Source organism: Ruditapes philippinarum, unplaced genomic scaffold (genome assembly GCF_026571515.1).
Source record: "Ruditapes philippinarum isolate M1 unplaced genomic scaffold, ASM2657151v2 ctg2084_1_1_1_1, whole genome shotgun sequence".
NCBI classification, from domain to species: domain Eukaryota; kingdom Metazoa; phylum Mollusca; class Bivalvia; order Venerida; family Veneridae; genus Ruditapes; species Ruditapes philippinarum.
In genome coordinates, this window is record NW_026866378.1 from 148,149 (window position 1) to 160,227 (window position 12,079).

The 12,079-nt window shown below is 33.3% G+C and overlaps 1 protein-coding gene across 2 annotated transcripts in view; it reads right to left on the bottom strand.

Annotated features, from left to right (window-relative positions):
- Nucleotides 1-12,079, bottom strand: part of LOC132732331 (polyglutamylase complex subunit TTLL1-like) — a 50,218-nt gene that overhangs the window by 24,831 nt on the left and 13,308 nt on the right. For both annotated transcript variants that reach the window (XM_060718733.1, XM_060718734.1), the window contains exon 4: nt 8,492-8,634. In XM_060718733.1, coding sequence (XP_060574716.1) covers nt 8,492-8,634 — 143 coding nt within the window. The remainder of the gene's footprint in view (nt 1-8,491; nt 8,635-12,079) is intronic.

A 12,079-nucleotide genomic window follows, 5' to 3' on the forward strand; every position in this document is an offset into this window, starting at 1 on the left:
AAATCAGAGTTATGGGACTTGTACCAATCATCTTAGATAATCACAGAGAACAAGTGTGTGAAGTTTCAATCCATTCCCTTCAGTAGTTATGGAGATACCAGCTTACATACAAAAACTTAACCAAGAATTTCTAAGTCGAAAAAGGGGCATAATTATGAAAAAAAGCAAATCAGAGTTATGGGACTTGTGCCAATCATCTTAGATAATCACAGAGAACAAGTGTGTGAAGTTTCAATCCATTCCCTTCAGTAGTTATGGAGATACCAGCTTACATACAAAAACTTAACCACAGGGACGCCGACGCCGACGCCGACGCCGACGCCGACGCCGACAAATGGGTGACTGCATTAGCTCGATTATTCTGCGAATAGTCGAGCTAAAAATAACAAAGAAAGCAAAGAAAGTATCTTAATATAATGATTTCCATATTCTATACATTTGATTGCCAAGACTAGAAGAAACTCTTCAATACAGGACTATTGTTCATCAAAATTTACTTTACTTTTGGTGTTATATAAGATGGATGGATGGATGGATGGATGGATGGATGGATGGAAGGATGGATGTATGGATGGATGGATGGATGGATGGATTGCTGGCTGGCTGGTTGGCTGGTTGGCTAGCCGGATGTTTTAATGAGGACTCATCTGCCTGTTTAGTCACAAATGGCAGAGCTCAAACCACAGAAATGTCTACAGTCTTAAATTGACATTAGCCTTAATTTCTCACTGTCAAGTAGAGTTGATTTAGTAATATATAATTATTTATAAAAAATCAAATCCATAAAACTATAATAAAGTTATGATAATTTAAGCACATTTCAATCATTTGACCTTAACTGTTTTGGCTACAATATCTCAAAAGCTTTAATTCTTTTTCATCTATTGTTCTGGGTGATTTTAATAACATCAATTTAATAAGATGGCAAGATTTTAATAACAACATTTTAATAAGATGGCATCCGAAAGACTTCATCCTACATTTCAGATATTCTAGTGTTCTCAAAAAAAAAAAATGAAATGTATATACCAAATAGATCAACTGCTTATATTAACATCATACATGTAAGAATTACAAAAAAATAAATATTTATAAAGCCATTCAAGTATGACATAATTTACATTAAAATTCTATATATTAAAGAATCTTTTTCTTTTATATGTTTTTAAAAGAAAAATGAATAAAAGAATTTCTTGATATACAATTTGAATTTATATGATGGATGCAAGTGTCTGTTGATTTAAATGTTTGATGTTTATATTTTTATATGTGTTTACATATGTGTGGGTTTTTTATTCTACCTAATGTTTAATTGAATGCCATATTGTAAATAAGACATGTGTTTTTAAAATGTTATCTTAATGAAATAAAGTGTTTATTATTACTATATTATTATTATTATTGTATTATTATAGCTTGAAAAACTGTTAAACCTCATTCTTTCTTTAGTTTGCATTAATGACACATACACTCAATGCTATCACAATCTGTTAAAAAATCTAATCACGGAAAAAGACAATATTGCATTTGTGAAAAAATACTATGCCACCCCATTAATACAACACTAAATAGGACCAGATGTAACTTTTTTGGGTTTCTATATAACTGAACTTTGACATAATGCAATAGTGTCTATTGGATTTGGGGGTCAAGGTCATATTTCAGCATGTCAAATAAAAGACAATGTGCAGATGTGTCCAATAATAAGATACAAAGGTCAAAGTATAATAACTGTTCAAAATAAAAGTATTCTTTATATTTGATAACAATTTTGGTATTTACTGTAATATAAGCTATTTAAAACTTTGAAATACAGTTACAGTTATTTTTCAATTAAGCATTACAAACTTCAAAAACATAAAAAACATATATCTTTGATTAAAATCATCATTATATATATGGTGTGAATCATAATGTCCTCATATTGTGCTCAAATCATATCATAGATACTAGAACCGGCTCCCCGAGAAAGTTTTGGACACAAAAAAGTATAAAAAATGAACAAAGGGCAAAAACTCCAAGATTAGGCAAGGCATAGTTATGGTTTTTTGCACTGCACTTTTATTCAATGAGATCTATCTATCTATAAAGTTCCGTGATGATATCTCTTACAGTTTCAGAGTTATGTCCCGGGTAAAATTCAAAGTGTAAAAACGAACAAAGGGCAATAACGCCAAAATTAGACAAGAATGTGTTAAGGTTTTTTAGCACTGCAGTTCTATCCAATGAGATATATTTACCTACAAAGTTTCATGTTGATATCTCTTAAAATTTTAGAGTAATGTCCCGGACAAAATTCAAAGTGTCAAAATGAACAAAGTGTAATAACTCCAAAATTAGGCAAGACAGATTTATGGTTCTTTAACAATGCACTTCTACTTAATAAGATCTATCTACCTACAAAGTTTCATGTTGATATCTCTTATACTTTTAGAGTTATGCCCTGGACAAAGTTCAAAGTGTAAAAATAAACAAAGGGCAATTTTTCAAAAAAATTAGGCCTGGCAGAGTTATAGTTCTTGTGCACTGCAAACCTACTCAATTAGATCTATCTATCTGCAAAGTTTCATGTTGATAACTTATAGTTTTAGAGCTATATCCTGGACAAAGTTCAAAGAGTAAAAATAAACAAAGGGCAATAATTCAAGAATTAGGCAAGGCAGAGTTACGGTTCTTGTGCACTGCACACCTACTAAATGAGATCTATCTACCTACAAAGTTTCATGCTGGTACCTCTTTTTGGCCGGACAAGAAAAGGGGATGGACATACAAAGGGGCGACTATATGCTCACCCTTCGGGGAGCATAATCAGGGCTCACGCTGTCAGTCGCCATAGTCGCCATAGTCGCCATTTGCGATTATTTTATAAGATTGGCGATTATTTTTGCATTTTGGCTACAAAATCTGGCGATTATTTTACTTCCAACAGTGTCTATATAAGGTGTAAAAATCGATAAACAATGCAGTAGACCCAATTAACACCAGCAGGGTGGATTTAATTGATCAGTGTCAACTTTTTATCGGTCACATGCTGCTTATTATATTGCCCGAGGTGATAAAAAAATTATTATATTGCCCGAGGTGATAAAAATACATGTGAGATGTAAAATTGTATAAGTACTTTAAAGATATTGTCCAGCATTATAATACCAATCAAATATCCGTCAATTAGCCGCAAAAATCATCTTAAAATTGATAAACTTGACCAACCCAAAATTTACCGTAAATTGCAGTAGCGGCAAATATTAATTTTTTTGTTTTAAGCTGCTTGACTAAATCGCCAGAGGAAAACAAGGATAAAATATAAAAAAAGGATAAACTTCCAAACAACGATTTGCACAACAACCAAAATTGTGAATATTTCTTCAAAAAACAGGAAAAAATCTGATTGTCACATATTTTCGCGACACCGATAATTTTGATATTTATTTTAAGGTGAAAATAAGCTATGTTCTGCTTAAAAATCTAAATTATTATGGCAGAAAATTTGTATTACATTGGTGATGATGACTTTTTCAGAAAAAAGGCTGCATTCTGTGATTGAGTTTGCAAGTGTTATTTCTATAGGCTAATATGACCTAGATCTACAGTCGAAACTGTACTAACGGTCACCTCTTTTCGGCGGTCACCTGACCTTAACGGCCATTTTGTGACGCTCCCGACGAAAACCACTCTATTTTAGACATCTGTTCAATGGTCACCTGCTGTCCGTGTGTGTGTGTGTATTTGCGTTTATTTATACTCGCCACCGGTTGCCCATATGGGCGAGCCCTCCAGAAGAGTATTAGTCATTTTATTTTTCGGAGGATAGTGCAATTACAGATACAGAAAGATGCCCCAATTCCAGAAGCTTCTCCTGGTTCTTTAGCGTGCCAAGTGTTTAAGCACCCATACACGGGACCTCGATTTAAAGTCTCATCCGAAAGACTGATTAGTAATTTTAGTTGGCCAGCCCGGGAATCGAACCCACAATGTCGAGATTACAAGTCTCGCGCTCTAACCGATTGAGCTATGCGGGCTGTCCGCAGTCAACGGTCACCTAAAATGCTTCCCGAATCTTAAACTTGATCATCTTAAGCGGTCAGCGAGGTGAAACGGCCAGACAATCTTCTGTTATTTATTTTTAAAGATGACACGTGTCACGGATTAACAAAAGCTACTTGTAAGGTGCTAGATATTAACACAAACCACAACATTTCAAGAATTTGTATAATTGCTCATCCGTGTCGTAATTACAAACGTTTGGAACGTCTCCACGCACTTGCAATTTGTTCTTTTGAGTAACTGTACGCTAGTTTTTTTATTTTTCAATTTACCGATTTTAAGAAAATAAAAAAGAAGAAAAACATGCATTGTTGATGACGGAAAGAAATATTTTGATTTGTTTTCCTTTTTATCAGTTTATCCCGATTCAGATAAATTTGGTGCGTACATGGTACTTACCAAAGAAATGAAAATGAATTACATCGCCGATTGTCTAAATTCCTCAGTAATAAATTCATAAAAACACTCGCTCCATGTGTGAAAATAAAATTGCATAAATATAACGAGGTCATTGTTAAATCCACCCATTTAGTTTACACACTAGATGACCTCTAAGAGGTAACTAGCGGGCTCTTCAAAAGAATCTTTGATGTTTACAAACCTGTAGCCCTGCTGGTTCAATCTGGAACATCAAAGGAAGTGCCGACACTTAGATGACGTGAACACAATATTCTATTGAAAAGAAACTGTCATTGTTTTGTGAAGAAAATATTACTCATTTTAAATTATTGTGCAAGAAGATATTTTTATGGGATAATTAGTTTCAATTATTGACATAATAAATCGTGAGTGCATTTGTTTATCTGTGTTACATTCATGTAAAGCCTTATGTTGGAAGGAGTGTGTACATGTTAAACCATTAATGGCATACGTTTGTAAATTGTTAAAAATTGATGATGATGATGATGAATCAGACTGGTTTATTTATACTTAAATTAGATTTATTTTACAAAGAAATTTAAATGAATTATTTATTTGGATAAAAACTGGATCCTCCATTCAGCAGCCAAGTGTCTTAAGCAGCCAAAATGACTGCATCCTTTGGCTGGTTGCTTAAGACAGTTTCGACTGTACTCCAGTTCTGTGTTAAATGTGGAAATTGACATTGGTTCTCATCCTTTGGCTGGCTGCTTAAGACAGTTTCGACTGTTCTCCAGTTCTGTGTTAAATGTGGAAATTGACATTGGTTATAGCAAGAACAAACAAAAGAAATCGTCTGAAAACAGCATTAAGAAAAGTTATAATGAATCTTTTATATTATTGTTATACAGTAATTATACTATTTAACATTTTTAATTTATTCTATAATAACAATTAAAGTTGTGGTTCTAATTGTAAAATAAAGGTAGCTATCAATATACACAAATGTATCAGTTTATTAAAGAATCCTTATAAAACTTAAAAAGTTTTATATGTAATGTTTATTTAATCAACTACTTATGTAACAAGAGCTGTCGGTAGGACAGCACGCTCGACTATTCTAAGTGCTTGATAGTAAAAGAGCCTTGATAATGTTAAATTTTTAAAGTTCACAAAAGGGCTAAAATTTTTTTATAAATTCATGTTATAGGCCTTAGAGAGAGTCTAATTATACAGTACTGGCTTGACTATACGGAAGGAAATGTCACAAGGGTGTTTTATTGAGTATAAAAGTATTAATTACCTATGAATACATAAATTTGACAGAAAAGGTACAAAGGCTTGTTATTAAGATGTTTTATAAAGTAAATCACTGCTTTATTATCATGAATGCATAAAATTGTCCCAAAAAAGGCACAAACCCTTCAGTAGTTGTTGATATAACAGCTTACTAGCAAAACTTTACCATGAATTTTTAAGTTGAAAAAAGGGGAGAAAAATCTGCCTCAAAATGCAAGATAGAATTATGGATCTTTGTCAGTGACCTACAATTATGACCCTAAATCATATGTGAAGTTTTAAATAAATATCTTTAATAGTTATTGAGATATGTAAAACTTGCATGTAAACATTAACCAAGAGACTAAGTAGAAAAGGGGATATGAATCAGCCTTAATGCAAGATAGAGTTATGGAACTTGGTCAGTGACATACAATTATGACCTTTCAATTATGACCCTAAGTGCATGTGTAAAGTTTCAAGTAAATATCTTTGAAAACCTTTAACCAAATTTCTAAGTTTCAAAGGGGCAAATAATTCTGCAAATATTGCAGACAGAGTTATGCAATTTTGCGAACTGATGTACATTGGTACTATAAAAAAGTATTTTAAATTTCAATTGAATTTCTCAAGCAATAATTGAGAAATTTGACTTTTCAAAAAAACTTTAAACAAAATTCTAAGTTCCAAATGGGCATAATTTTGTCAATATTGTAGGCAGAGTTATCCAACTTGTCAATCTGATGTACCTTGTTACTATAAGTAAGTATTGTAAGTTTCAATTGAATATCTCAAGCAATAATTGAGATATTTGACTTTACAAAAAACTTTAACCAAAATTTCTAAGTTAAAAAGGGGCATAATTCTGTCAATATTGTAGGCAGAGTTATCCAACTTGTCAATCTGATGTACCTTGTTACTATAAATAAGTATTGTAAGTTTCAATTGAATATCTCAAGCAATAATTAAGATATTTGACTTTACAAAAAACTTTAACCAAAATTTCTAAGTTAAAAAGGGGCATAATTCTGTCAATATTGTAGGCAGAGTTATCCAACTTGTCAATCTGATGTACCTTGTTACTATAAATAAGTATTGTAAGTTTCAATTGAATATCTCAAGCAATAATCAAATATATTTGACTTTACAAAAAACTTTAACCAAAAATTTCTAAGTTAAAAAGGGCATAATTCTGTCAATATTGTAGGCAGAGTTATCTTACTTGTCAATCTGATGTACCTTGTTACTATAAATAAGTATTGTAAGTTTCAATTGAAATATCTCAAGCAATAATCAAGATATTTGACTTTACAAAAAACTTTAACCAAAATTTCTAAGTTAAAAAGGGGCATAATTCTGTCAATATTGTAGGCAGAGTTATCCAACTTGTCAATCTGATGTACCTTGTTACTATAAATAAGTATTGTAAGTTTCAATTGAATATCTCAAGCAATAATTAAGATATTTGACTTTACAAAAAACTTTAACCAAAATTTCTAAGTTAAAAAGGGGCATAATTCTGTCAATATTGTAGGCAGAGTTATCCAACTTGTCAATCTGATGTACCTTGTTACTATAAATAAGTATTGTAAGTTTCAATTGAATATCTCAAGCAATAATCAAGATATTTGACTTTACAAAAAACTTTAACCAAAATTTCTAAGTTAAAAAGGGGCATAATTCTGTCAATATTGTAGGCAGAGTTATCCAACTTGTCAATCTGATGTACCTTGTTACTATAAATAAGTATTGTAAGCTTCAATTGAATATCTCAAGTAATAATTGAGATATTTGACTTTACAAAAAACTTTAACCAACGCAGACGCCGACGCCGGGGCGACTACAATAGCTCTCATATTCTTCAAATAGTCGAGCTAAAAATGTTATAAACCGCTAAATCGTGAATAGTCCGCTGACTTTTTGGCTATTATTTTTTTAAGTTAAAAATATTGGCTATTATTTTATTTGAGCCAGCGTGAGCCCTGGCATAATTACTGCAAAGCAAAAACCTCTCTTGCTACATAGACTTTCTTTTTACTTTTAGAAAGATTGCATAACATTACAATATGAGTTGTTACCCTTTCACTTATTAACTATGATTTGAAAAAAAAATGATCGATGACCTCTTGGTGCAAGGCCAATTTTGACCAAAAGCTATGATTTAAATAATCTTAAAAGAGCTTGAGACAATGTTTCATGTAATTAACTAAGCTTTAGCCCTTGTAGTTTCAAAGAAAAAGATATTTATCATTTTTACTATATATACATAATTATAAGGAAAACATATAACCCCCAGGGTGCTGCCAATTTTGATCCTTGGGCTATAATCTTAAAAATATTGGTAGAGATCAATAAGACAATGTCTTATATGCAAAATAATTATTCTCTAGGCCTTGTGGTTCTTGACAAGAATTTTTAAAAAAAAATTTCTTATTATTCCAAAGAATCAAATTCTTTGAACAACTTAAGAAGCCCTTCACTTAAGGAAAGGCTTGGCAAGTTTTGTTGAAATTTGACAAATGGTATTGACCATTCCTGTAAAGTTTGGTTGAAATCCAACCAGTAGGCCAGACAAGATTTTCCTATTTTTAGCTCTGTCTGCCATTTTGTGCAGTGAAGCGGAGCATCCTGGTGATGTGCACAACAAGAGATGGCACTGATCACTCCTTAAAAGTTTGGTTGAAATACAAACAGTAGTTTGACCTGTGAAGGGCGATGAAGGCAAAAACAATATGTCTCCTAAAAATTTTGGGAGACATATTTATCTCTTATGTATTAAAATATTCAATCATAAGAAAACATGCTATACCTAGATGAACAAATCTGCCATTTTCATCTCTCTCGGTTAGTGGACTGTTCTCTTTGTCTAATTCTTTCCTGTACCTCTTTATATTCTTTACCATCAAATCTTTCCTAGTCAGTTCCATATGATTTGGAAAATGATTGATAACTCTAAAAAAAAAACAACAACAAAAATCAAGAGCTGTCAGTTGGAAAGTATGCTGTCAGTTAGAAAGCTGTCAGTTAGAAAGCTGTCAGTTAGAAAGTATGGTGTCAGTGCGACAGCACGCTCGGCTATTCTCAGTGCTTGATTGTAAATAAAGCACCAGGAAATTGTAGAAATTTCTAAGTTAAACAAGATTGCATTTGAGAAAAATGCTATGCCACCGCATTAATACAACACTAAATAGTAGTGTAAGAACAGATTTTTTTTGTTTCTATTCAATTTTGTAGATTGTCATAATGCATAGATCCCTGACCTATCTAATTCTTATCAGATTAGTGGTTAAATCTGTTGTTAACTCAATAAAAGGTCAGAGTAGGAATATATCAATGCACTCAAGTCTAGTGAATCTGGTGGTGAAGGTCATATTTCAAACAGCCTAAATTTCATGACTACATCAAAGGACAACACAGTAAGACACTTTGTCAAAATCTAGGTCAGCTGATATCAAAGTTCACTTTACATCTTAATCTGTGCACATGGTTCAAATTTCATAGCTGTACATCAAAGGACAAGAAAGTAGGTCACATCATCAAAATCTAAGTCACCTGATATCAAAGTTCAATTTTACAACTAAAACTATGCACATGGTCAAAATTTCATTGCTGTACATCAACGGACAAGAAAGTAGGTCACTGTCCCCTTGGGCAAGGCAAAATTTAGACCCAAGGGTTAAATTCAAAACAATCTTGATACAGGTCCACCAAACAACATTTCAAGTCAAATATCTCAGCTGTAGCTTTCTCCCATTCAGAAAACATTTGTTTTATTTTCTGCTTTTATTATGTGTACATAATGAGAATCACTGCCCCCGGGCACGGCCAATTTTAACACCAGGGGAAAAATTTGAACAACTTTGGTAGAGGACCTATAGATGATATATATAATATAGCAAACATCAAAGCTCTATGCCTTGTACCTTCAGACAAAAATATTTTTTATTTTACTATACAAAAGAAAAAAGAATACCAAATAAATTCAAATAGCAAATTTATTTTGTACGAGCATACGCTGCAATTCAGCTTGTATCATAGCTTTTATACAAGTCAAATAGATCAATAAAATATATAATGGAGGTAATGGCCGCTCTGAATAACCAGTCGAGGTATCTCGCCTGATTCCTATAAACATGTACCTAATGCAGCGAAACAGCAAGAAAGCCAGACGTGTCGCGCTAATATTTCATTTCAAGCTTATTAAATAAAAACACATGTGCCATACTGAAACCATTTAACATTGGCTACCGGGTAACCAGAACCGAATGCCAAATAGTTTACCGGCTAATGCAATTAATGAAAAACTTGCTAATTTTAATACAGGCAAATTACAGGCATATACATTACATGCGCATCTCTGTGTCACAACGACGGTGCCAGTAGCCAAGATAACAAACGGAAAAGCCATTCCTGGGTAACCAGACATGACTCCCATCCATCAAATTAACCACTGCATAGGGGAAAAGCAGCTCATTGTTTAACACCAGGTCGAAAAGCAATAGCAACACACTACCCCTGAACAAACTGCAATAACAAACGCAATGGGTGTCCAATCGCGACAAATTTCACCCAACTCTGGGTAAAAACATATAGCCGGAGTTGTTTATAACGCAATCTGGTGTATCATAGAGACAGTTCTACAGTGATGATCACAAACACGAGTGGGGTATCCATTAATATTCATGACCACCATGGTAGCAAGTGTAATGGAAAAGCGTAACACCATAATGAACTCGGGCTAGCGAAGCAAAAACGCAAAGCAACTGTGGTTTCACCAAGTGCTGTGGGCAAAACACACTTGACCCAGTCCATAACATGAACTAGATGTACTACAATGACGGTGCCAGTACCCAAAAATGATAGTCTCAACAGAAACGATAGACATCTACCACCATAGACACTGCATAAGGATGGTGCAACATTGTAAAGTACATGGGTCGTTTTAGCAACATAGCAATATGCAATACCGATTCAACCCCGCAATCAGGGGAATCAACCCGACCTGAAAATGCGCTCATGTGATTATGTATAATTATATATATATAAATATAGATACACGGCACCAGTGTCATTCCGTAGCAGCGGCTTGTCACCGGGTACCCAGGGAAAAACAGCTGCCACTTAATGAACCACTGAGTAAAAACAATATAACGCTGCCTGTTTCTACTAAATACCTTATGCCAAAAATTTCTTAAATTACTGCTGGTAACCGACAAGTCTGACTCCCTTATAACAATTACAAAAGAGCGACTAAAATGTAATATTAAAGAAATTATTTGCACCTTATAAAATTCCTATTGTGTAACTTGTAGCACGCATACAATCGCGAATCACACAGTAATGTAAGTTTATTGTCAACAAAAACTTAGCGAATGTAAAGGAAATAGACACTGAGGCACGGAAATATAAATTCAACTGTTTTTCAAAAATAAAGAAAAGTCACTACATCAAGTCCATCAAGCGCTGAACACAAACGCAAAGCTATTTACAAGTCCATGATAAATCGCCAAATCCTTGGTCACATCTGGTAAATGTATGCTGTATATGATGTAGTGTAGTTGAAACATGATGGAGCATACTCCCATCTACGTGCAGCATCCGTACCAACAGTGTCCACAACATATCTACAACATAAAACTACGAAGAAACAGTCAATGTGCTCTTTAAAAGGTTAACTGTACTACAAGAATGATGTGAATAAACATTCAAAATATCTTATAAAAGTCCTGGCTATTAGGAACTTAGAAACCATGGGGTGTGGTGGGTGGGTAGAATTCTCGTAAAGGTACTACTATAAGTCTGAATGCGTTGTCGAAAGCAAGTGGGAGAATTGCGCGATTTTCACGTATTTATAGCAATGTAACTGTAAACGACTGTAGCTCAGTTTATGTACGTATGTGTAATGACATACTTAATAGAAACGGGTACCAATATTAATGTAATACACGGCCTATTTCTTTCTCGAAAATAAATTGAATTATTTTGAATGAAAATAATTATTATTATTTTACTATACGAAAGAAAAAAGAATACCAAATAAATTCAAATAGCAAATTTATTTTGTACGAGCATACGCTGCAATTCAGCTTGTATCATAGCTTTTATACAAGTCAAATAGATCAATAAAATATATAATGGAGGTAATGGCCGCTCTGAATAACCAGTCGAGGTATCTCGCCTGATTCCTATAAACATGTACCTAATGCAGCGAAACAGCAAGAAAGCCAGACGTGTCGCGCTAATATTTCATTTCAAGCTTATTAAATAAAAACACATGTGCCATACTGAAACCATTTAACATTGGCTACGGGTAACCAGAACCGAATGCCAAATAGTTTACCGGCTAATGCAAAAAAAATGTGACACATCTGACTTCTTCCATGAATAAATTTTCGCC